At 51.7% G+C, this 26,308-nt stretch overlaps 1 protein-coding gene across 13 annotated transcripts in view; it reads left to right on the top strand.

The window, feature by feature from the left end:
• MAP4 (microtubule associated protein 4) overlaps positions 1-26,308 on the top strand; it is a 156,909-nt gene that overhangs the window by 56,075 nt on the left and 74,526 nt on the right. For 12 of the 13 annotated variants that reach the window (XM_032103298.1, XM_032100029.1, XM_032100863.1 and 9 more), the window contains one exon: positions 2,673-2,738. In XM_032103298.1, the coding sequence (XP_031959189.1) occupies positions 2,673-2,738 (66 nt within the window). Of the gene's footprint in view, positions 1-2,672; positions 2,739-24,945; positions 25,228-26,308 lie in introns of those variants that run through there. The other variant, XM_032102510.1, reaches the window with a different exon arrangement.

Genomic DNA, 26,308 nt, shown 5'->3' with positions numbered 1-26,308 from the left:
AGGGACTCCTGATCCCCACCCCCTGCCCCAGCCGGCTGCCCAGAGCCCTCTCTGCCCTCAGCTGTGCTGTCCCTGTACCAGAGCAGGCTGCAGGTGCTGTGGTGGGGACGTGCTGGCCGTGGTGGTGTCCCCTGCACGCTGGCCGGTCCCTCTGGGATTAGGGGGTTATGTTGGCACTGCCCATTTGCTCCAGATTATCGGTTTAGCGAGTGCTGCCTTAAATTTGTTTATATAAAAACAATCCTTTGATCCACGAGCCAGATGCAAATACTATCTTGTGATTCTGCTGAGGATTAGGTAGTTACAACATCTTGACATGGTTTTGGGTTTATGCAATTTAGAATATGAGGGGAGCAGCTGTGGCCCTGGGCAGGTTGCTGGGTGCTTCCACACTGGGACTGCAGCAAACCGAACTCAGATTGATTTGCTCCAAAGGCATTGACCTTCAGAGACTTAAAAATAACAACCACTCGTGCTGGCTGGGATTGGTGTGATTTGACCTGATTTTTCTGGAAGCTTGTCTTCCCAAAAAGCTAAAACTGTAACGGGAACCATTTCACCTGCTCTCCGTCCTTCCCAGGAAGGGCCCAAGGAGAGCCATGGCATTTCTGATCCTTCTGCTCCTTTGGAGAGGTTCAGCCACTTTTGTGGTCGAGTCCTGGTTTAATGCATCAATAATGGTGGTGGCATCAGAGTCACAGAGGCTGGAAAAGCCCTCCCAGCCCATCGAGTCCAGGCTGTGCCCAATCCCCACCTTGTCCCCAGCTCAGAGCACTGAGTTTCATGTCCAGGCCTTCTTTGGACACCTCCAGGGATGGGCACTCCAAACCTCCCTGGGCAGCCCCTGCCAAGGCCTGAGCACCCTTTCCAGGAAGGAATTCCTCCTGATGTCCAGGACCAGGCTATGAAACATCCCAGCAGCTCTATTGCCTGTGCAAGGTGTAAGGAGCAGCTCTAAAAGAAATGAAAGCAGGACATGATCGTGGAGGGAATCTTGGGGCTGTCCTTTGCAGGGCCAGGAGTTGGACCTGGATGATCCTTGTGGGTTCCTTCCCACTCAGGAGAGTCCATGATTCTATAGGACTTGAGAAAACTCGTAGCTCCTGCAGCTGGGCTGAGCTCCCTCACTGGTAATCTGGGGGGTTCAGCAGGGCCTGTGCAGCTCCTGCACAGAATTCCTCAGGGATTTCATTGCAAGACCCCTCGTTACTCCTCGTGTACCTTTGGGCAGCTGTGACTCAGTATTGTATAAACCACTCTGACCCTGATTTCTCCCTGCCTGACCTGCTCAGAGAATCTAGGGGCTGCCAGGACCTCCCCCAGTTTCTGCTTCGGACCATTCCCCTGTTCCAGCAGACACCAGCCCTTGTGAAGCCTGGCAGCAGGAGCTGTGTGTGGGACTGCTGAGGAGCAGGCCCGGGGATCCCTGTAGCGTCTCCAGCTCCTCCAGGAGGATGTAGGTGTGTGTTTGTCTATAAGCTGCAAAGTTCATGTGGAATTTTTGTAAAACACCAGGATGAGCCACTGATGCAGCTGGAAAGACTTTTCCTTTTGTTTCGCTGAGGGCTGGATTCAGCCCTGAAGTGCTGTGTCTGAAGGACCCTGGCAACGTGGCTCTGTTATAAAGCCGGGGCTGAGGAAGGGCCAGCAGAGCTCCAGGTGACTGAGTGTGTGTCTCTTTGGGAGAGACTTTTATTATTTATAAAATGAGCATTTCCTCACTGTCAGCAGAACAGAGGGCCCGGGGAGGAGCTGCTGTCAGAGCTGGTGCTGCTTGTTCTGCTTCACTAGAACTGCTCGGGGTCATAAAGTCACAGAATCCAGACTGGTTTGGGTTGGGAGGAACCTTAAGGATCACCCAGTGCCACCCCTGCCATGGGCAGGGACACCTCCCACTGTCCCAGGCTGCTCCCAGCCCCAATGTCCAGCCTGGCCTTGGGCACTGCCAGGGATCCAGGGGCAGCCACAGCTGCTCTGGTCACCCTGTGCCAGGGCCTGCCCACCCTCCTTGTAAAAAACTTCTTTTATCTAATCTAAATGGACCCTCCTGCAGCTTCTGTTCTGCCTTGTCCACTGCTGCCAAGTTTCCCAAGTTCAGTGTGTAAATCCTGGTGCTGGTTAAAATTTCAGCTGACAGTGTCAGAATGAGAAGGACTAAACCTCACAGCGATGAGGATCTTCTGTGCTGGTTTTTGGAACTGGTGATCTTCCACCCTGACCACCCTCCTCTAAATCTCCCCTGATCCCTGCTTTAGCAATATGTTGTGTTTCAGGAGGAATTCCTTCCTGGAAAGGGAGCTCAGGCCTTGGCAGGGGCTGCCCAGGAAGGTTTGGAGTGCCCATCCCTGGAGGTGTCCAAGGAATGACTGGAGGTGGCACTCAGTGCTCTGGGCTGGGGACAAGGTGGGGATTGGGCACAGGGTGGATTTGATAATCCCAGAGGGCTTTCCCAACCTCAGGTATCCTGGGATTCTGTGAGTGTGCTCTCAAGGCTGGAATTGATCATTCTTTTGTTAGTTTTAGGATCACCACTTGGGTGACAAGGTGGGAATTGCTCAAAGCTTGGAGCTCTTTTCCAACCTCAGTGATTCTACGATTTCACAGTATTGTTTTTAAGGTCTGGATTAAGATTAATTCCATCCAGTATTAACCCTTCCTTTGATTTCTTGCAGATTCTTCAGCTTCTGGGCCGATGGTGGTGGAGAACGGAGACCACGGACTGCAGGACCATCGCACAGGTACGTTCTGCGTGCCAGGCAACACAGCCTGCCTGCCCTGTTTGTTCCTGAGCAGCAAAGCTGCACCGGGGCCAAATGCATCTGCTTTGGAGTCCTCACTCCTCCCAGGGGGTTTGGGTTGGATTTAATGAGCTTTTCAAAGAATTTGCAACAGAATAGAGCTTCATTTTTTTCGGAGTTTAAATGTCTTCTTTGGATAAAACCTTGTTCTGAAGGTGTCCTGTTCTTTATCCATGGTCAGTGCTGGGAAGGCAGCTGATAAAAATGGCTTTGTAGAGTCCATAATATCCACGGGTGAACTGTCCCCTGTCCTGTGACTTCCCCTGCTCCCTGAGACCCACAGTGGTGTTTTCCCACATCCCCCATCCTTTGGAGCAGTTTTTATTCACTGCCATGACCCAGCTGTGTCCTTCCACCGCAACCTCCCCTTCCATGGACATGTCCCCACACCTGCTCCAGCAGTGGCACAGGTGACATCGAGCCTTTGGAACCTTTTTCCATAGCATCAGGATAGTTCTGACTGCCAGAAGCTCGTGATGGAACTGGATCAATGTTTCAGACTTGTGCAGAACCTGGAAAAGAACTGACCTTTCCAATCAGGCTGAAGTGCTGAGGTTGGTGTTCTCTTAGTCCCAGCTGAAGGTGAACGCTGCTTCCCTTCCCCTTGAGGCTTTCTGACAGGGAAATGGGGTTCCTACCAAATTCCAGCCCATCTGTTCCCTTTTGTCGGGAGGACTTTGGCTGTGGGACCTCTCTTTTCTTGAGGAGGGAGTATTCCAGAGTCAGTTGTCACGGGTAAGAACTCTGTATTTGGTCTCCCTTGTGATGATCTCCAGCTCCAGATCATTGCTAAGGTTGTCTGGATGCTCCCAGGGTTATCATCCCTCCTAATCCGTAGGTGTAGCCCCAAGTTAAAAACCAGTTCAGGGAATAATGATGAACATTTGGGAGATGGGGATGAATTAAAACACCTCTTTGCTATAATTCTCTTTAGGATTTTAGAGTTTAGTTTAGAGAGTGAGTGAGTTTCATGTTCTTGGTGAGGATGGGAATAGAAAAATTGATCTTTGTGTTTCATTTGCCGTTGGAAATCCGGTCAAAAGGAAGTTGTGCATCTTTTCTAATTTAGTATAAACTAAGAACACTTCTGAATCTTCCTAAGGATATTTTCTCCCTCTTTTTTAATACTTATAACTAAAGGAGATAGAAATGCAGTCAGATTTTATGGTCTGAATAATTAAAGGCATCTGGATTTTTGTATTGAACTTCTTGCTTGTGTTTAAAAAAATCTTTGTTATTTGCTTCACTCTTGCTTTGTGGAGGTTTAACTCTTCACACTAAATGTTAACAACTTTGATCAAAGATACTTTTGTGTGTCTGGGGCTTTTTAATTTATTCATACATTCCCTCTTTGTGAGGTAGAGTTGATTTTTTTTCTCTTGTTCAAATCTGTCTAAAAGTGACATCAAAGTGGCAGAGCAGCGTGTCAGGATGAGGAGCTGTGGCCATCAAGTTAATTAGGTTTGCCAGAGTAACAGAAGATTTATATGACACAGTTCCTTCATGGTCTCTTTCCCCTACCCCCTTCTTTGTGGAATTCTTGCAGTATCCCTGGTTCTCCATGGGAGAGAAGGGAGAAATGCTGAATTTCCATCAGGCACTGGAGGGGTTTCAGAGCTGTGGGAGCACCTGGACCAGGGGATGGCCTTGAGCAGTGCCTGGTTCCACATGTAAGAGGTGCTGCTGCCTAAAGCCCGGATCCCTGGCTCCAAACCACCTCCAGTTTTGGGGTGTTTGTTTTCAGCAGGATCCCTTCCCTGTGCCTGAAAGCTGAAATGGTTCTTAGGGATGTGGAATGTGAGCCCAGTGCAGAGAAACGGAGCAGCCAGGAGAGGTCTGAGGAAGGTGATGCTCAAGCAAACCATCTCTGTGCTACAAAAACCAGTGTTAAAAGCTACAGAGAGAGCTTTAAAAAGCAGAGTTGGGTTTAAGGTGATTCTGAAGCAGCCTCCAAGGAAAAGGGGTAGTTCAGCTGTTTGCAAATCCAAATGTGGATCTCTCCGGGCTGGAGCACAGGAAGTGCTGCTGGATGGTTTTCTTCACTCATCAGATAAAACAAGGTGATGACTGATCTTGTTTTATTACATGCAGCATTATCTGCAGCCGTGTGGGGTGTGTCTGCAGAGGTCGGGATTAGTCAGGCCTGAGCTCCTGGCACTCCTTGGCAGCCTGTGCAGCGGTGCCTGCTCCCAGACACCCTCAGTGCAGCAGATGGCAGCGACCCAAACCTCTCCGGCTTGGGGATAAATCCCCCATCAACTGTTGGATTACTGTCATTCTGGCAGGGCTGTGTTCAGAGCACTGCTGCAGGGCTGTGTTTAGGCCAGGATTTCGGGCAGGGGGACCCCAGCAGCTCCTGCGAGGGGCTCAGTCCTTGGCAGCGCTGAGCCCGACGTGGCCGCTGCTGCCTGGCCCTGTGGGGTTTGTTTTTGGGAGCTGGAGAGCTGCAGAGGGGAGCTCTGGCTTTGGGTGCTGGCACATCCCCTGGAAGGCTCGCTGCTAATCCTGTTCTTCCTTAAAAGGATAAATGGAGAGGCTGGAGCAGCATTCCTGGGGATGCACGGCCGGTGCAGCTCCGTGAGCCAGCGAGGGAACAGGGAATTCAGTGGTGGTTTGCAGTCCCTGCTGGGAGGAGATGCTGGGGGAGGCAACTCACTGCTCACCTCCACGAGGCAAAGGTTAGGGAGGGCTTAGTCAAACCAGCAGTGGGTTTAAAACCAAAAATACATGCGTAATTTTCAGTTTGCAACTCCTTATTGCAGGATATTTGCCTAGAGTTCAAAGGAAATATATGTATTTAAAAATGAAACCCAACCAAATTTCTGGAAAGAACTCCATCAAGGATGATCACATGGTTTGCTCTGGATGCCTCTTGCCCAAGATGCTGTTCATGCTCTTGCTGGCAGGCAAGAAGTTCCCTAGGGAAGTATCCCTGCTGGTGCTCATACTTGCCCTAGCTGGGCTTTCCCTCCAGCCAGCCTGCTGGGAATTCTGTCACCCAACACTGGGTCACAGAAATACTTCATTTTCAGTGCAAATTGTGCTTGTGAGCTGCATCCTGAGGTGCTGCTCCCCTGTGCCTGTCACCGACGGTGACGTGGCCCAGCCCTCTGTGGCATGTGGCTGCACGTGGTGACTGGTGGCAGATCTGCAGACACTCCTAAAGCAGAGCTCCTGTGTGTGTCTGTGACCTGGCTTGTGGCAAATCTCCTGGCTGCACTAATGGAGTGTTGCTTGTTGTGCAGTGCTGCCTCGATGGTGATGTTTACTAATGACTTGCGCTCTCTTGCCCCCTTCCCCATCCCCTTTCCCTCTCCTACTTCTTTTCCTCTCTTCTATTTTCTCCTCCTAGAAGCCTAGACTGTCTCCTAACACTGGGGCTGCCACTGACACGAGACCAGTGTCCTTTTCTACCTGCCATTACACTTCTAAAATCTGCAGCATTTTACAGAGCTCTTGCTTTACCTCCTTGGACTTGGCTGTAGAAGAAGCCAAAGGTGGCTCCATCCTGCTCCTCCTCCCTGTGCTCTGCAGTGCTTGTTGAAACCTTCCTCTCTCTGTGTAAGCACAAAAGTGCACCCTGGTTCTGAACTGCACTGTGCCACTGGTTTGAAATCACGACCACAGCTCCATTTTCTGTTTGATCACCTTTAAATTTAATTTCTCTCCGTTTTCATGGTGCTCAGTAAGAGAAGGTTTGAAATTTCCAGTTGTGCTTCCATAGTGGATGGGTCCACCATGACTGCAGCTCCCTTCCCCTTCTCCCCATGCTCCCCACAGCCTTTTAGAGTACCTGCCTTGATCCTTGCTGCTTTGAAAGCCTCTCACGTCAGATTCTGATCTGTAATAATGCTCTTTTCTTCCAAATGAGTGGGTTCAGATAATTTCAGCACTTTGTAGACTTGAGAAACAGATTAGGGAAAAGCAGGTTTCCTGAGGTACAGGTGGATCATCTCTGGTGTCTGAGGGGTGGATTTTGGGGTCCAAGCACTTGCCATAACTGGGAGTGTGAAGGAAAACAGCCAGCCCCAAATTCCAAAATTCCTAACCCGAAGCCTTAGGAGTGGCTTTGCTGTCATACTCCTTCCCAAAAACCTTGGAAGTAAGAAAGGAAATTGCCTTTTTTTAACTTCGCACCTCTGGCTTCCTTTGGGGAATGACAGCCTTGGATGGAACTTTCCCTGCCATGAGAAATAATCTGTCCCTGCTAAAACTGAGGGAAGCAAGAGGACTGAGTTGTGAAACTGTACTGAAATAATCCTGACAATTTCCAGCAACACCAGAAGGACCAGGCCTGTTTTAGCCTAAAACAGCTGCAGGGGCATGTCTGGTGGGACTCCCGCTGGCTCCACAGAGGTGCAGAGCTTTCCAAAGACAAACGTGCTCATTTCTCCATCAAGAGACAAAACAAAACGTGAAGGGAGGAAATAATTAGAGAGACAATGCAGTATTTTACCTGAGACAGGCTCAGCCTGGGCTTTGAGAGATGAGGGAATGTTCTAGGTGAGGAGAATTGTGTTGTGTAGCTCAGGGTACTTGGCCTGTAGCACCTGATGGAAAGGATTTAGTTAAACCCAAATCCGGTCTGAGGTTGAACTGCCCAAAACAGACCTACTGAGACCTTCACTTGCCTAAAAATGGGATTTCCTTGTTGTGAGGGGAGTAGGTGGCAGCTGCCCAGCCCTGGTACCCTGCTGGTACCCACTGCAGGTCCCTGCTGCACTCAGCACTCACGGGAGGCGTATCCCACCTGGAATGCCACCAGAGGGGCTGCTCTGGGCATCTCCCTCAGGCAGACCCATCCAGCCTTGCTTTGTTCTTTATTCCCAAGCGAGGCCTCGCGTGCTCCCCACGCGGGGTGGCGGTGCCAGCGCTGAGTCACGGCCTGGGCACTGATGTGCAGCAGGACCTGGCGCTTCTCTCGCCCGGTTTGGTGCCAGTTTTACCCCTCTGTGCCCCGCTCGAGGCCTCGTTAGGAGCTGGTGTCCTTGTGGTGCCAGTTCCCAGCAAGTTACCCTGGTGGCTTCTCCCAAATCCCGGGTCCGTGGGGGTTGTTTCTGGGAAAACTCCGTCTCCTGGAGGCTCCCAGCTCCCCAGACTGGGCTCTTCCTTCCCAGTGCCATGTGCCAGCCTGGCCGAGCCCCCGTGCAGGGCACAGCATCATTCAGGCTGGGAAGGACCTCTGAGATCGAGTCCAGCCTGTGAATCATTCATGTTGTGCTTTCCTTTGGGTTTTTGATGTCTGTGGCCATAAAAGGAGATTCTTGCATTCTTGGCTTTCTTTTCCAAGACCTTTTCCTAGCTATTTTTTTAAAAATGTGATTTTGAAGCAAGGCAGCATCTCTTTGGCTTGGCTCCTCAATTGTTCTTTCTCACCTTTTGCCTTAAGTGGGCTTAATTCTTGTGCCCTAGAAATAGCGAATAATTACTATAGGACCGAGAGGCGTTTTCAGATTGAATTCTAGAAGGTTTCAGGTTACCTGAATATGAGACTTTGCCTACTCCCACAGATGCTTTATTTTATTTTATACTGAAATGCAACAATGCTTTGAAGTCAGGCTAGAGGGACTTGTAGCCAAAGTGAGGTGGGCAGAGGAGTTTGGGAACAGCTGCCCATCCTGGGAGCTGCAGTCAGTGGGATGGGGCTGGATGGGCTCAGCAGAGCCTCGGGCAGAGCAGGGCCAGCCCCTCCAGCCCCAGGGTGCTGCAAACATGGATCACTCATCCCACTGCACGCCCATATTGTCACCCCATGTTTGTGTCCCTGTTTATTTGAAGTGCCATGGCTGCACTGGTGTGAAGGTGAGCTGTAGGCAGAGGGGGAGCTGGTTTTTTGTGGGGCTGAGGTGGTTGTTCCTACAGGACTGACCCCAAGCTCTGGGATGTGCCGGGGTGGGAGCGGGAGGTGCCTGGGGGTGGATCCAGGGGGATGTAGGGAATGGGGGGGTGGGTCTGTGCAGAGTGTTGGTTCTTCTGTCCCTCCTGGAAAACATCCGTGTGTCCCACTGAGAGCTCGGTGCAGGGGGGGTGTGTCCCTGTGCAGTCCCATGAGCAGGGAGCCACCAGGAGTGTTGCTCTGCTCAGGTTTCCTGTTACCCACCCTTTCCTCCAGCCCTTGGAGCTGATGCTGTGCCTTTACTGTGCTCTAACATCCCTGTGCTTCCACGCCTGTCTGTTGTCACTCCTGATGCTGAATTATCAATTCCAATGCTCTGTACGATGTGAAGCTGTAACTGCTGTGGAATAAATCTCCCTAATAAACGTCTCAAACTAACCCCTCCCGAGTTGTTCTGTGCTGAGAATCTCCGGGGTCCTGCTGCCTGTGCAGGGCTGATTCCTGCAGGGAATGTGCTGGATCAGCTGCTCCGGTGGCAGCGCTGGAAGGGGGAAATGGCTGGAATTGGAATCCTTTGCTGCCTGGACAGAGGCTGGAAAAACTGTCCCTCAAGGACAAGAATGTTGTGCAAAGTGTTTGACTCTGTCCCACACGACATCCTCGTCTCCAAACTGGAGAGACAGGGATTTCCTGGATGGGGCACTTGGTGGATAAGGAGGGGGCTGGATGGTCACACTCAGAGCCGTGGTCACTGGCTGGATGTCCGAGTGCAGACTGGTGACCAGTGGGGTGCTCAGGGTCAGGGGTGGGACCAGCACTGTCCAGCTTCACTGTCAGGGACAGGGGCAGTGGCATTGGGGCACCCTGGGCAGTTTGCTGGTGACACCGAGCTCTGGGTGCTGTCCCACGCCTGAGGGCAGGGATGGGGCATCCACAGGGGCCTGGCCAGGCTGGAGAGGTGGGACTGTGCCAACCTCAGGAGGTTCAACAAGGCCAAGGGCAAGGTCCTGCACCTGGGCTGGGACAATCCCAAGCACAAACAGACTGGGGATGAACAGATGGAGAGCAGCCCTGGGGAGAAGGATCTGGGGGAGAAAAACATCAAAAATCCCAACAAAACCATCCCAAAATCTGTATATTCTGTGTAGCAGTTTGTAAATGGGACACTTAGAGGTGTGCTCTTCTAATTAAAGCTTTTCTACCGGCTTTCCTCTTCACCTGCCTGTGTGTTTCCCTCTTGGTGCAAGTTTTTATTTACAGAGGCTTTTATCCTTCCTAGGCTTCACGTTTCCCGTGGCTCCAGTCTAAAAACAGCAGCCAAGTGAATAATTCAGCAGCTTTGCTGAGTTCCTCCGTGACTCAGACTCAGGGTGTGAGTCTCCCTGAGCTTTGGGGTGGTTGTTTTTGGGGGAAGGTGGATGGGGAAGGTGATGTGACAGCCAGGGGGTCTCTGTCCTTGGCCCCAGTGAGGACCCTGGGGGGGGGACAGAGACCCCCTCCCTCCCAGGGAATGTGGAGCTTCCTCATCTCCTGGAGGGTGAGTGGGGGATGAGGGTTTTTTTCTGCAGGTCCTGGTGCTCTTTCAAATGAGGAATTTGTGGCTTCCTACCGCTCAGGAGCTCAGCAGCTGCACAATCTCAGCTCCTGAGCTGTTCAAAGAGTGTAAAGAAACTTCCCGGGTGTTGAAGTGCTGATAAACACTGGGAATGTAACAGACAGGGTGCCCAGAGCAGCTGGGGCTGCCCCTGGATCCCTGGCAGTGCCCAAGGCCAGGCTGGACATTGGGGCTGGGAGCAGCCTGGGACAGTGGGAGGTGTCCCTGCCCATCCATGGGGTGGGAATGGATGATCCTTCAGGTCTCTTCCCACCCAAACCTTTCCATGAATTCCTGATTCCTTGTTCCTGCTGCCTGAGGGAGAGGCAGTGTAAACCAGCTGAGCCCTGGGCTGGCTGGCTGGGAGCACTAGTGCCATCCCAAAGTTCCTCCTGCCGTGCCATGAACCGCTCTGCTGCCTTCCCATATGGTGAAGGACACACTCAAGGAGCTTTTCTGCTGGGCCCGAGTCCTGTTTGTGTCAGAGCAGCTTAGGCTGTTGTGTAAGGAGCCGCTGCTGGAGGAAAGCGAGCGTGGCAGCCCCGCTGGAAGTGCTGCAGGGAATTCTCCGTGTCCCTGGGGACAACGGGACTGCCCTGCAGCTCCTGCCAGGCTCAGGATGGAATGGGAAGTTTGGATGGCCAGGTTGGACAGGGCTTGGAGCACCTGGGATAGTGGGAGGTGTCCCTGCCCATGGCAGGGGTGGATCCTTAACATCCTTTCCAACCCAAACCATCCTGGAGTTCTGTGATCTTCATGGTGTTGTGGTGTGGGGAAACAGAGCTCTGGGATGAGGGATGGAAAAGCTGGGAGGTAGGATGCAGGTTTTTCAGGAAGCTGGCACTGTGCTGCCCCAGTGTCACCGTGGGTCCCACAGGGCTGCCCGGCAGGACGGACAGTGAGAGCTGGAACTGCCCAGCTCTGGGAGTGCACTGGGAGCTCCTCTGATGGCTACAGGGAAAAGCAGGGACCTTTTCTGCATACAAAATGCTGTTTTCGTGCTGTGTCTCTCTCAGATGGTGCTTCCCCACCAACCTGCTGCTTGGCTTTTCACTTTTTTGTTTCAGACTTCGCTTCAGAGGTGGGATGTCCCTGGCTTGGCTCACTGAATAGGAAATTAAAAGGATTATAATGAAGTCATACATATGTTGAGAAGTCTATTAAAAGCTTAGCAGGGAGGCTTAGTGAGGTTTAAAAACTGGGAATACAAGCCCTTTCTGTTTTGCAGCGTGCTCAGGAGTTGTTCTAGCAAGGATCTGACAGCTGAGTGAATTAATGGGGTCCTCCAAGGCTTGAATTTCCTGAACAAGTAGCTGGGACTTAAAATATTCAAGCCATGAACTCTGGAGCTTGTACCTTGGATTTAGTATGTTGTTAGTGCACTTAAACCTCCTGCTTTGGGGAGGTGCTGCAGAACTGTGCAGGCTGAGACCTCCTGGAAAATGTGAACCCTTTTCTGTGCCCAGCCTTTGAGCTCGTCAGCCTTTACACAAAATCAGCCTGTCATTTCTCAGAACTGTGTTTCTGCAGAACTGCAGTGTTTCTGGGCACATAATGAGGCAGCCTTTTTAAACTCCGGGTGTTCTCAGGAGGTTTTGAGGCAGGAATAAGAGAGACAGAGTCTGAGTGCTGCAGACAAGCGGGACTAACTGACCTTCCCTGCTCGTCACCCAGAGCCCTGCTGTTATCCTGCACTTGCATTACCCAATTTGCCTCTAATTTGTGTCTCTGGAACTTAACTGCAGCTTAAAAAGATACTTTTTTTTCCCCCCCTTCTTCAGTGTTTAAAACAACATCATGTTTATTCCCTTGCTTAGTCCAGTAGCTCTGCAGAGTCTTTGCAGTGATCCTTCAGATTAAACGTAGGGAATTTCAGTGAGAGGCTTGTCAGAGGAAAATAAACAGCAGCACTGTAAAAGACACAAAAAATTAAGCTTAACCTAAATATTTTATCATTACCTTTTTGCTAGGTGGGGTTTGTTGTTTGGCTTCACGATAGGAGTTAATCTCTGACACTCTGATCACTTGAGTAAATATTTGCCTTGGAGGGCCGAGCTCCAGGGATCAGCTCCTGGGCTGACAGCACAAAGCAGCAGGGAATGAACTCTGCAGTGGTTCAGTCATCTCCCATCTGCAGGGGTGGGGAGGAGGGTTTGGGAGCTGCTGGATCCCATTCCCAGCGGGAGCTCCATCGGAACCGCTCCGCGGCAGGACCCTCGGCAAGGTGGGGTTGTGCCTGGAATGCTGCTCCAGGCTGGGCTCTCCCTTTTCAACTTTCCTTCCCCACCTTTTATTCCTCTTCTAAAGCTGGGGTTCTGCTTGTAAGAACGGATTTAGTGGGGGTTTATCCTGCTTACAAAACCTTCGGGAAGAGTCGTGTGCTGGGATGGCAGAGTGGCTTTGAGAGGTCGTGTGACACGGGCTAAATCTGAACCTGGGGACAGGAAACTTCCCTAATCCTGGCTCTGCTTGTGGCTCCCTCGGAGGCCTGAGCTCTTTAATCTTCTTCCAGTTCAGTCCCATCACTGCAAATAGGGTAAGGCTGATTATATTGTGCATTTTATCTTTTCTAGCTGCACCCCAGCTGTTGTTATCGAGCGTTCTCGTTGCGGGGTGGGTTGGTACCGGGGTAATCGTGGATTATTGGGGCCTTGTTTTGGAAAGAAAATATTTTATAGTTAAGGAACATATTGGGTACAGTGAGGCTGCTCAGGAGCTCTTTGGTGGTTGGGACTGAGAGCAAATCTACACCTTGGAGCAAGGGCAGCTTTTGAGTGGCTGAGCAAAGGGAAACTCTGAAATGCTGAGCGAGGCTGTGGTGCCTCCTCGTTAAACCCCACAGAACTGCTCTTCCTGGAAAGGGTCTGAGCAAATTCAGCTCTCTTAGTCCTGCATGAGCAGGTCCCTGAAATACAAATTATAGATATTTTCAGCAGCAATCTCGCCTTTGGGCTGCTATTTGGTGCAATTTCTGCAGCTGATTTCCAGCTCTGACCCATGAAATACGGAGTACACCTTGTGTGGAGTTGGTGTGTCTGAAACACTCCGGATTTTGGCAAGTGTGGCATAAAACCTTCCTGAATTCCTGCTGAATCAGTATCAGAACAGGAAAGCTTTGCTCTTTTTCTGGAGTTATAAGACTCTGAAATAATGTGTGAGGGATGCTCAGGATCTCATCCTCTCCCGGCCCAGGGAGCTGTGCCTGGTCCCTTTGGAACAGTCTCCTCTCCCGTGGGATAACGCTGCAAGCCAGGCTCACCCTGCCCTTGGAAATGGTGGGAAATGCCGTGTTGGATGGTTTTTCTAAGTGCTCCTCTTTTCCATTTGGCGGGTAAAGGCTCACCTCAGTATGGCAGAGCTGGTCCCTCCTCACCTGCAGCTGCTCGTTCCTGCTGCACCGGTCGAGGTGGGATCGCGATTTCTGTGTTGGAGGATGAGGCTTTTCCCATAAACCTGTCCCTTGATTTTAGCAGCAGTGGAAGGCAAAAGAAGCTCCTTCCTGGAGGTGACCAGGCAGGATCCCTGTTTCTCTTGGCATTAATCAATGCCTGCTAAGTGGTGCAGGATTAACAGCTCCCTTGGGAGCAGTTCTGGAACTTTAGGGCTGTGGATGTTTCTGTGGACAACTGATGCTGGAGGCACCTCTGGAATTAGAAGTGACTTGGCAAGGCACAGAAGTGACAGGAGACTGCAGGACATGAGCAAAACACAGTTCACCACCCCCCAAAAAATATCTGGGAGGGATGTTTGATTTTGTTCTGTCACGTAACTTATGATGCTGTTTAACCTTCTTCCTTTCACTGAGAGCACACTGCATCTGACTGAATCGTGGAGTTGTTGAGGTTGGAAGAGAGCTCCAAGGTTACTGAATCCCAGCTGTGCCCGATGCCCACCTTGTCCCCAGCACTGAGTGCCACGTCCAGCCCTTCCTTGGACACCTCCAGGGATGGGCACTCCAAACCTCCCTGGGCAGCCCCTGCCAAGGCCTGAGCACCCTTTCCATGGGGAAATTCCTGCTGATGTCCCACCTGGCCCAGCCTGAGGCCGTTCCCTCTCCTCCTGTCCCTGTTCCCTGCGAGCAGAGCCCGACCCCCCCCCAGGTGTCCCCTCCTGTCAGGGACTTGTGGAGCTGTAGGGGTTTGATCTGTCTCTTCTCAAAGAGAATTTCCTGTGGTTCCCTGTGACAAGTTCAAGCTGTGCAGGGCCAGGAGTTGGCCTTTGATGACCCCCATGGGTCCCTTCCAACTCAGGATATTCTGTGATTCTGTGAAGTTGTATTTTCCATGCCCTCAGGTTGGTCTGGCTTCCTGAAAAACCAGACTCTGGCCCAAGTCACTGTCTTTCCTTGATCTTCCTGAACTGCTGGGGATTCAGCAGTGACTTGGCTTTCAGAGATGACTGAAGGACTGAAAAAGAACATTTCATTCTTCTGGAGTCCCTTTTTACCTGTGCACATCAAGGCTTGCCATGTTAGATGGCTGTTTCCCAGCTCCAGGGGGAAGACTGGGAGTTAATGGTGCTCATGGTGAGTTTGTGGGAAGGCTGGGGGGAGAACTCAGGTTTCCTGAGCCAACCATTAAAATGGTTGCTTCCCAACCCAACAGGGGCAGTGGGAGCAGCAGGGCTGGGGTGGGTCAGGCTGTAATGGCTCTGTGACATTCCCTGTTAATGGGATTTGGCACAGGAGAAGGGATGGAGGTGTCTGGCTCTTGATAGGATGCCACAAGTTCTGCCTTAATTGGGGCCCAGCTTTTTGTGCTTCCAAATCTCCCATCCTGGTGCCGGGCTGGGGAATGAAATCTGCCAAGAGAAATCATCCAATGGGAATATCCTGGGTTGGAAGGGAAAGCCAGGGATCATCGAACTCCAGGGTGGTTCTGATCACTGGGCAGCAGCCTCTGATCTGTACCTCCAGCACGTGCAGGTAACAGAAGCTGGGCTGCTTCCTTGGGTCCTGAGATGTGCAGGCAGAATATTTTCTCTGAGAAGAGAAACTTTTAGCTTAATTTCATCCGAAGTTTTTGATTTCTAAGATTAAAAATGAAAACATTAAGCAAGGGTTATTTTGGCTTCCCGATCTTCACACTCTAATAACTGGTTATTTTCCTCCAGGAAGAGAATTCCCCTTTTGACATTGCCTTGCCACTTGTCACTTAGCCAGCTCTTTATTTACCTTTGTGTCATTTCCTTGTGTCTCCACTTTCCCTAACATTTCCCCTGGCTACAGATAAAAATACTTTGCTTTCAGCTTCGTCAAGCCTTCCATGGTTTGTCTGGAAAATCTGTGGTGTTCCATCTCCTACGTTAACACTCTCCTGTTTCCCAGTGATGCAAACAACTTCTCTTTCAAAATGTCGCTCATGGGCAGTTTTGCAAGATTTTAGGGCCTCCATGTCTCAGTTTTCCGACCAAAATTACTGACTCTGCTTAAAAAAAAAAAAAAAAAGGAAAATCTGCAATTTTATGTGTATCACTGGAAGTTTCAGGTAGTTAGTGCAGTTCTGTATTCTACCAGAGACAATCTCAGATTCAATATGAATAGGAACCTAATAATCATGGAAAGATCCAAATTAGAGTTGCCCCGTTTTGTAGCTGAGAGTTGAGGAAGATGAGATTTCCCTGGGCAGACTTTCAGCTAAGAGCACATTAAAAAAATAAAAAAAAAAATAAATGTAAGTATAAATATAAATATAAATGAGCTATTGAGTGGTTTCAACTGGCAGTTGTGTTTCTTGTGGTGATTTTAGAATTGCTGGTCACAGGGGTCACATCCATTTTTTACCTCCTGAGTCTTGTGCTGCTTTTCTGTCTTGGGAATGTCTCCAGTCCTGCCAAAGTCAGGAGGTTTCAGCATTAAACCTCCGTGAACTGAAGACAACCAGAGCCAAGAGCAGGTTCAGTAATGCCTGAAGGGGCTCCAGGAGAGCTGCAGAGGGACTGGGGACAAGGCCTGGAGGGACAGGAGCCAGGGAATGCCTTCCCAGTGCCAGAGGGCAGGGCTGGATGGGAGATTGGGAATTGGGAATTGCTGGCTGGGAGGGTGGGGAGGGGCTGGGCTGGAATTGCCAGAGCAGCTGGGGCTGCCCCTGGATCCCTGGCAGTGCCCAAGGCCAGGCTGGGCACTGGGGCTTGGAGCAGCCTGGGACAGTGGGAGGTGTCCCTGCCCATGGCAGGGGTGGCACTGGATGATCCTTAAGGTCCCTTCCCACCCAGACTATTCCAGGGTTTTCTTCTCAATGCTCATCTCTTTGGTGGTGAATTCCAAATTGAAACCATACCCCCAAAGGGACCTGGAGGGCGGGGATTGAGGATTTTTTGTCCCTTGCTGGTGTACTTTGGAGTCACCCACAGCTGACCTGTGACCAGACCCTCTCCCAGCGCTGTCGGTGGCACCTTCTCATCCGTGCCTGGGGCACAGGGCAGGGTCTGGCTGGCTTTGAAGGTCGCACTTGGTGTGCTCTGCTGTGCTTTTCCCAACCCCAGCCCGAGCCAGGGGACTCGTCTGGGCTGGCTGAGCCGTGCCCTGCAGGGTGTTCAGTGCTGGGGCCGCACAGGCCGGCAACGTCTCCCAGAACCCTGGAAACGTCCGCTCGCGTCACCGTCAAACCGCGGCACCGCCGTGCCTCTGCCGCAGCTCCCGGCCCCGGCCCCGCTCTGTCAGCTCCATCTGGGTGAGACAGTTCAACATCAGAGCACAGATCTGAGGAACAGCCCCTGGTTTGTTTGCCTTGTCCCCCGTGTCCGTGGTGGCTGGGTGGGAGCTCCGCCGGAGCAGCCCTGCTTTGGGGTGAGCTGCTCCCTCAGACGCCGGGTTCGGTGTCTCAGGGCTCGACCACAGGAATAAAAGCACTTTATTTGTTAGATTTCCAGAGGAAAATCAAATTGGCAGGGTTTATTTCAAAACATCAGAAACTCCTTAGTGAGGAATTAAAGAATTCCTAGAAAACTGGCTGCCTCTCTGCAGGGCTGTAAATTAGAATGATTTCAAAAGAGCACAGACAGCGTGTCATCTTCCTCCTTCTCAAGCAGAAGCTGCCTGAATAAACAGTAATAGAATTGTAGATTCTTCCGGTATTATGTAAATGCCTTCATGCTTTGATGTCCCTTGTGTCATTAGTTTGACACTAGCTGGAATTAATGGCCATAAAACTCTATTACAAACGTGGCAGAGAGATTTCTCCTGACTGCTTCTGATTCCTCCTGCGAGCTCCTCGCTGCCTCTGCCACAGGATTGGGAAAGCTGAAAGTAGGTCAGGGCGATGTGTGTGAACATGGGCTGCTGGAATCGCAGCCACAAACAAACAGCACTCGAGTGCTGAAGGGAAATTTGCTCTTTTAAGCCCTTATTTCCATTATCACCATCTCATTCTGCACAACAAACACGTGGGGGGGGCTTTGTGGCTGTGCACCCACAGGTGGGATCCAGGAAGGAGGAGAAAAAATACGTATGAGTATATACAGATGTATATATGTGTGTGTGTTTGTGTGTTTCAAGGGTGACAGTAAATATTGTCACTTCTGAATGGCTCCTCTCACGTGAAGCAGAGTGCAAGTGCCAAAATGTGCAGGTCAAAAGAAATGAAGCATTTTGCATCCAAGCAGCAATCAAATGCTGGGATTCCGGGCTGGAATTGCCGATACCGTGTGGCGGAACGTGGGGCAGGATTACAGGGATGTTATCCAGAGCTGCCACACTCCTTGCATATTTATAATTCCTTCAGAGGGGCTTCCTCACTGACAGCTCTTGGGGCAAGTGTTGGCTCCCAAGCTGAACTAAGGAGTTGGGATGTTCTGAACTAAAGAGAAGGGTTAATCATGGAGCTGCTGCATGGTTTCCCTTAGGACAGCTGGGTGAGGAAAGGGGGGAAACAAGGAATAGGATAGAATTGGCTGTTTTTAGGCAATAAAAATATGAGCAGGAGGGAGAAAAGGGCAATAAATTTAAATTCATCTTGGCAGTCAGGGATGGCAGGAGTTAAATCTGTTGGGAAGGTGAAGTGCTACAAAACTAGTGGAGGGAAGTGATTTGTGTGGATAGGAAAGACATTCACAGACCATTTCCAAGGAGGCTGTGTCCAATGCTTTTAGGCGTCTGGAAGAAAAGGAAGAAATTAATAAAAATGGAAGCAAGGACTTAGAGCCAGAGAGATTTAAGAGCTCCCCAGATTATGTGCACAGTGATTTACAAGCACCGAAGTGCAGGAGCCAAAAGAAAAGGATTTCTCATTTACTGGAGATAAGAGAAGGTTGGAAGAAGGAGGAAGACTGTGAAATGGAGGGGGAGATGGTGCACAAGAGGCTGCAGGGTTCGGCCCCTTGCCTGCTTTAGTTCTGGTGTTTATCATTTGATAAGGGCTGGAGCACAGGCTCCATCCAGGCCAGGGATCAGCACCTGGGACCCAGGGGAGCTCCAGGATGGGGATGGGTGTTCCCAGGTGATGGAGAGGGCAGGCACCACTCTGGGCTAGGGGAGTGAAGCATTATTCATTTGTAACCCATTTCATTAAAAGATGCTAGAACAAGTAATGACACAACCAGAAAGAAGCAGCTGGAGTGATAAAAGTCTGAGGAGGCAGCGGACGAGGTGTAGCTACAGCATGGTGCAGTGAGGAGGTTTTCTTCATGTATTTTATTTGCCATAAGTTTTGAGAAGAGTCAAGAGTTTTGTGCCCTCCTCAGTCAGAGAAAATAGCTCTTGAGAAGTGCTGTTAGTGGATCGAGTGAGCTGGTGTGTGGACCTTGTTCTCCTTCGTGGTTCTGTAAACAGTGACTCTCAAAGGAGCACACTCGGAGCTCGTGATCCCCAGCAGAGACTGTAAGTGCTGCTTTTACGTATTTCTGTTTTCTTCTCTGGCCCTGATTGCATTAAAAAAAAAAAGAATTCAGCTCTTGGATGTTGTCAGGGGAGGATTTGGGGCTGCAGCAGCTCGGAGCAGCCGTGGCTCAGCGCGGGGAGCGTCGGCCGTGTCCTGCCGGAGTGATGGCTGTGGGAGCTGGGCTCTGGTGCTGCTCCAGCTGCTCCTGGGAGGGCCAGGATGAGGGAAACAGTCTGGGGACGTGGGGAACATGTGGTATGTTCCTGACCCTTGGAAAGACAGCTCAGATATCAGCCTGTGGAGAGAACAGAGCTGCGCTGGTCTGTCTGGTGTGGGCACAGCGTGAGGAGAAATCCTGGGCTGCCTTAGGATCTGAAGATAAAGGAGCACTTTGTGTTCAGCTGAAGAGAAATCTGCAGATTTACTTTTTATGGTAGTTTGGGTACATGTGGTTGGGTCTCAGAAGGATAAAGCTTAGGGAAGGTTTGCGTTCTTCAACAGGAGGTAGCAGATCATCAGCAGTGGGAAGTAGGGGATATTTTCATTTGGGAATTTTGCTGACTTTTTATACCTCAGGCATTTTTTTTTAATCCACTCTGTGGCTCTTGGATTTCCTGGGAGCAGGAGGCACTTTGCAAGTCCCAGTCCTGTATGCAGACTGGCAGCAGATGGTGGTTTGGCTGCTCTTCTGTGTTTGTGGTGTCCTGAACCCTCTGCAGGTGTTGGCATCACCCCAGGCTGCAGCTCAGGATTCCCTGAACTGTGTCTGGTACCAGCCCAGAATCTTGGCTGAACTGGAGGCTATTCCTGGGCCTCTTACTGAGCAAGAGTAGAATCACAGAATCGTAGCATGGTTTGGGTTGGAGGGACCTTAAAATCCATCTGGTTCCACCCCTGCCATGGGCAGGGACACCTTCCACTATCCCAGGTTGCTCCAAGCCCTGTCCAGCCTGGCCTTGCACACTTCCAGGGATCGGAATCCACAACCTGTCTGAGCAACCTGTGCCAGTCCTCTGCTCCTCATCCCCAGGGAGTCACCGCTCGCCTGGGAGGTACCAGAGCACGTTCTGCAGCTCACAGCTCCATTACAGCTGCTCCTGCTCATGCAGGTCCTGCCCACCTTCCAAACTCTTGCGTTCCTTCTCTGACTCTGGTGTGTGTCAGGTAATGTTTGCTCATCCTTCCCCCCTCTCCAGAGGCTATGGGGAGATCTGTGTCCCTGTTCCAGAGACTACTTCCATTTTCCTGGGGGAAAGGAACTTCCAGACCTGCCTTCCTTGAAAACCCCTCCAGGGTGGCAATTCCTGTCTCCCTGTATCCCTGTTTGAAGGGTTTGAGCACCAAGCTCAGCAGTGACCTTTGCTGAACGAGCCCTTACACTGGTTCCTTTCTGCTGCCTCTGCTCTTCTCCAGGGCTGCCGCTCTGCAGTGTCCTGCACTTCTCCTGACCCTGGATTAAAGTGGAGCACGGGCAGACTCCTCAGCGTGAGCGAGTGCCACGGCTGAGATCTGCTCCAGCCTCTGGCCTACGGAGGAGCTCATAATGCAGCGTTTGAACTGGAGCATTCCCTGAATCAGGATAAAGCTGGTTAAATTTGGCAGCAGCCCTTTCAGGGGACATAGCCGTTCCCAGCTCGGAACGCGGGCTGACAGCCCCGCGGGTCACAGCTGCCTCTGCAGACTGCACTGTCACTGTGGGCCAGCACAGGGGACACACTGTCCCTCTCCGGGGTGGCACTGGGCATGGGGGGGCTGTAATTCCCCCCAGAACTCTTCGGAGTTCCTTCCAGGCTGCTGTGGGAGTCAGGAGCCTTCTGTAGGGCATTAAAGCAGCACAGCTCGGTGGGAGATTTCATGGACGTGCAGGTGATCCTTATTTTACACAAAGGTTTTGTCTCTTGGGATCTCTGTCACGTCACTCCCAGCCCTTTGTGTTCCTGGCTGTGAGATCTCCGTGCTCAGGAGCTGTGGCCAGGCTGGACAGGGAGGAGGAGAGGCTCCAGCTGGTGCTCACAGCTCAGCCTGGAGCAAAGGAGGCTCAGGGGGGACCTTGTGGCTCTGCACAAGTCCCTGACAGGAGGGGGCAGCCGGGGGGGTCGGGCTCTGCTGGCAGGGAACAGGGACAGGAGGAGAGGGAACGGCCTCAGGCTGGGCCAGGGCAGGCTCAGGGTGGACAGCAGCAGGAATTTCCCCATGGAAAGGGAGCTCAGGCCTTGGCAGGGGCTGCCCAGGGAGGTTTGGAGTGCCCATCCCTGGAGGTGTCCAAGGAACACCTGGAGGTGGCACTCAGGGCTCTGGGCTGGGGACAAGGTGGGCATTGGGCACAGCTGGGACTCCATGGCCTTGGAGGGCTTTTCCAACCTGGATGATTCCAAGATTTTGGGATCTCTGGGGCTCTCCCCTGTGCCAGCACAATGGGGTTTGGACAGGCCTCGTGTGCCCACTCCTCGCTCTGAGTCTTTTGCCTCAGAATTGATCTAATTTTGACTTCATGCATATCAGGCAAGGCAGCCAGGGCAGGGTGTCCACAGACCTTCCTGTGGGTTCTTCTCCTCAGTTCCGAGGTGGGATGCAAGGCCAGGGAGTGGGGAGGGATTCAGCTGGCTCAGTCCTGGTGTTGTTGCTCTGGGGTTTCCCTGCCTACAGATGTTCCTGTATCACCTGCACCTCACGCTGGGCCTGCTGAACAGGTTTGGGGGGTTTTGCCTGGCTGTGGATTGAAATATTCCCTGCCAAGGATGTGCAGAAGGCTCGTGGCTTTAGGAAACAGAAGAACTGCCTTAGTTGTACCACTTGGCTGAGAAAAACCAAGCAAAAAGCCCAAGCAGAGACACCTCCCACTGTCCCAGGCTGCTCCCAGCCCCAATGTCCAGCCTGGCCTTGGGCACTGCCAGGGATCCAGGGGCAGCCACAGCTGCTCTGGGCACCCTGTGCCAGGACCTCCCTGCCCTTCCAGGGAACAATTCCTTCCCAGTCTCCCATCCAGCCCTGCCCTCTGGCACTGGGAAGCCATTCCCTGGGTCCTGTCCCTCCATGCCTTGTCCCCAGTCCCTCTCCAGCTCCCAGCGCTGTGGAAATAAGTCTTTAGTGAGTCTTCTGTTTAAAAATAGAGCTTCAGGTGCCTCTGTTATTAAAAGATGAGGGGTCTGTCGAGGGTGGTTCTGGGTGGGGGTCTGGCGAGGTGGGAGCTGTGCTGTCCCATGGTCTGGGATGCTGAGGGATAAATCCGAGCTGTGCTGAGGATTACTCACTTCCGGAGCAGCTGACATTCCCAGCGGGAAGCAGGAGCAGCAGAACAAACATGGAGCAATTAGAGCAGAGGGTGGGAGGTGGGAGCTCTGTGCACCTCCGTGGTTCCGCCTCCCAGCTGATTACAGAGCACTCGCTGCCTGCCGGAAAATTCCCTCTGGGAAGGAGAAGTAAGGAAGGGAAAATGCTGCACAAGAAACTGTAGCAACTGCATTTTTTTTTTTACAAGGGAAAGGATGAACCTTGTGTTGAACTTTCAAGTTACTGACTTTGCATCTCTGAAGTTTGGAGATACGGGTTCTGACAGTCGTACGCACAGAGCCCTTTTAGCATTCGGGATTATGTAACCGCATGGGATTTCAGAGGGAGAGCAGTGAAACCCTTGTGGAGCTGTCAGCACCCTCTGAAGTGCCCTGCAGTTTCTTGAGGGCTCTTAATAGAGTCCTGATCTTCTTCTTCCCATCCAACTCAGTGGTGGAATTTAATTTGCTTCTCATTGCAGGGACTTTGGAGTGCCGGGACAAGGGGAATGGCTTCCCACTGCCAGAGGGCGGGGATGGATGGGATATTGGGAAGGAATTGTTCCCTGGGAGGGTGGGCAGGCCCAGAGCAGCTGTGGCTGCCCCTGGATCCCTGGCAGTGTCCAAGGCCAGGCTGGACACTGGGGCTGGAGCAGCCTGGGACAGTGGGAGGTTGGAATGAAATGATCTTGAAGGTCCCTTCCAGCCCAAACCATTCTGACATTCTATGAAGTTGAAGTATTTTGTGTAACCTCAGCCAGTTTTGGGCTCAGCACTGGCCCCTGGGAGTTAAACTTTGCAAACCCTGAGGTATCTCCTTCTCCAAAACTGAATCTGAAGAGCCCGTGAAGGCTCAGGAGGCTGGAAGGAACCTCTGACATCCTAAGCATGACACCTTTGCCCAGAGCAGGGAAAGCAGACTCTGCTCGTGCTCTGCTCAGCTGGGTTTGGAGCTATCCCCAGGGCTGGACACCCCACAGCCTCTCTGGCCAACCTGCCCAGTGTCCAGTCCCCTCAGATTTCAGTTTTCAATAAAATGGAGTTGCTGCATTTCAGTTTGACAAGAGGGAAGGGAGGAGGTAACCAGCTTTGACAGCTCTGCTCTGGGTGAACTGTCCTCCGTCAGGGCTGCCAGCTTAGTGCTTTAGATACTCTTTAAATGCAAAAACTTCTTGGAATCTTGAGCTCTTATCCTCTTGGATAAAAATGTGCAACCTCCCTTTGGGTGGCTGGGTGACATCTTCTTCCATGTAGTTCCTGTCTGTGCTTATCCCTTAGATTTGGGGATTAGTGAAGCTTGTCTGCAAAACTCACTCACAGGGATTTTCAGACCCTTCACTCTGAACTGAACTAGACAATATTTCATTTTACAAGATGATGAGACTGATGATAAAATATTGAGGGGATATATTTAAGATACTCCCTGTTTGCTCCAAAGCCAGCAGGCACAAAGGGAGCCTGAGCATCTTGGGGGAGGTACCCTGCGACCTTTCAGGTGAGGATTTTGCCTCTCTTACCCTAAATAATGTCTGGAAATAATGTCCCGAGCAAGGGAAGGAGACCCTGGAATGTCTTGGCTGCCTGTCAGGGTTTTTACCTGATGCTCCAGGTAGGTCTCATCCTGTACAACACCACTGAGCAGCAGATTGAAGGAGTGTGTGCCTAAAAATGAGACAGGACATGCAGGCAAAGGTCCCATGAACCCCTCAGATGGGAATCAGAAGTTGCTCCTGATAGTGACTGTCCTGAGCACAGGCAGCTCCTCACACAGGCACCAAGAGCTCCCAAAACAAGTCTAAATCTCGTGTAGAATCCTTAAAGCGTCCAGTCTGGAGAAGAGAAGGCTCCAGGGAGAGCTCCGAGCCCCTTGCAGGGCCTAAAGGCGCTCCAGGAGAGCTGCAGAGGGACTGGGGACAAGGCCTGGAGGGACAGGAGCCAGGGAATGGCTTCCCAGTGCCAGAGGGCAGGGCTGGATGGGAGATTGGGAATTGGGAATTGCTGGCTGGGAGGGTGGGGAGGGGCTGGGCTGGAATTGCCAGAGCAGCTGGGGCTGCCCCTGGATCCCTGGCAGTGCCCAAGGCCAGGCTGGACACTGGGGCTGGGAGCAGCCTGGGACAGTGGGAGGTGTCCCTGCCCATGGCAGGGGTGGCACTGGATGATCCTTAAGGTCCCTTCCCACCCAAACCATTCCCCGACTCTGGTTCTGAAGCTCCTTTTTAAGGCTGCAGACACCCCACCCTGCAGAGGGGGATGTGTGTGTGCGGGACTTCCATTCCCTTGGAGACAGATGGGAGTTTCCTGGCATGATTGATAAAGCTTCTGCTCTTTGTGGTGATTCCAGCGAGGCCAACTCTGCCTCCGTGAGAGGTGCACCCACCCCAGGGGTGATCTGGGCACATTCCCTGTGAGATCCCCTGCAGGAATGGAGCTCCCAAGCCTCCCTTTCCCCATTTTCCCTGCTGGGAGCTGGCAGGGCCCTCTCCTGGCTGCTCACTCCTTAATTTTGAAGATACTTAACCCCGAGCTGGAGGTCCTGGCCAGTGACCTCCCAAGATTAGCATCTCCTGCAGCGAAAAGGCTTTAGCACATAATCCTCTCCTCGGAGAGCCCTGCCTGGACATTCCCCGTGGGATGTCCTGCGTGACAGCGGCTCCAGGAGCTTGTCCTGCCCCAGGTCCGAGCCCAGCAGGCCGCCCACGGTGGGGAGGTGGCCAGAAGGGCACTTTTGGCTGGATTAGCTGTGAATTGGTTGATGTGACCGTGCTGACCTTTGCAGAGAGATGATCAAACAAACAATTCGACACCGTCAGCAGCCCTGCTAAATGTTCCACCCTCGTGCTGCCCTGGGATCAGTGCAGGGAAGGTGCTACTTGCATGGGATCCTTATTTTTACTTTCAGAAGCAAGTTTGCGTTGTAAGTACGTTGTTAATGGTCTTTTTTTCCTTTAAGCAAGACTTTGTAAGCTCTAATCCTACACTGGTTTATATTATCAGGGCTCGTAACCGGATTTTCAGCTATCAGCCAGCTTTAATACTTGCTAAAATTGCTTTACAGGTCTGTGGGATCTGTCAGATTTGCATTTTGTGTGCAGTGCATTATCTGCTGCCGATGCACATCCGCAGGCACTGGCAGCATTGGGCCGTGGAAGAGTTTGGCTTCTCCTTTTTGCTGCTTTTGTGTCTTTGGTTGGTAGGTCAGAGGCAGAACATGTGTTTGGGGAGGTTGGGTTTGGAACTGAAGCATCCTCTTTTCCCAGTCCTTGGGACCCTGTTCTGAGATCACATTTTGTGTTCCTGGCTTGATAAGGGGAAACTGAGTACTGGGATGGGGTGGGGATGACAAATTAGTGTCCACTTTATGGCAAACAACTTGGAAAACACTTTGGGAATAGCAGAGGGGCTTTTGCTGATGGTGACTGGGATCCAGAAATCTTTGTTGTCCTGGCTCTGGCAGGGGTAGCTCGGTCCTGGCTGGCCCAGGGAGCGGTGGCTGATCCAGGCTTGGCCCTGCTCCAGCCTCTCCCTGCTCCAGAGCTGCCTGGATCCCTCCTTGCACTGGGATTCCTGCTGGGAAGCAGTGGCTGGTTTGGGTTTTTAATTTGCATCTGTTGTGAAAATATTGTGTGAAGAATATTCCAGTCTTGGGTTTAGATTTCGAAGGATTTGGCAGAGGCAGCTCCCAACTGCTCCTGATGCAGCTTCCAGCCAGCTCTGGGGCTTTGCTGGAGCTCAGCGCTTGCAAACAGAGTTTTGCTCAACTTGGTTTCATCTGATGTCACATGGAAATATTTCCCATTACAATTCCTTTTGTCTCCTGCTGCTCCCTCCTTCTCCAGCCCCGGGTGGGGTTCGCCTCTGTACTTAAAGGCATGAACACAACCTGGCTACTGAAAAACCCCCAAAGTGGAGGGGGTTCTTCTGGTTTACCTTTCTGACCCTAATTTTATGTCCTTTCCTGTGAAATCTGTAATCATGCCAATATGCCAACGTGTTTT

This window comes from Corvus moneduloides, chromosome 1 (assembly GCF_009650955.1).
Source record: "Corvus moneduloides isolate bCorMon1 chromosome 1, bCorMon1.pri, whole genome shotgun sequence".
NCBI lineage: Eukaryota > Metazoa > Chordata > Aves > Passeriformes > Corvidae > Corvus > Corvus moneduloides.
The sequence above is the reverse complement of the archived record's forward strand: the minus strand, read 5'-3'. Positions and strand labels throughout refer to the sequence as shown.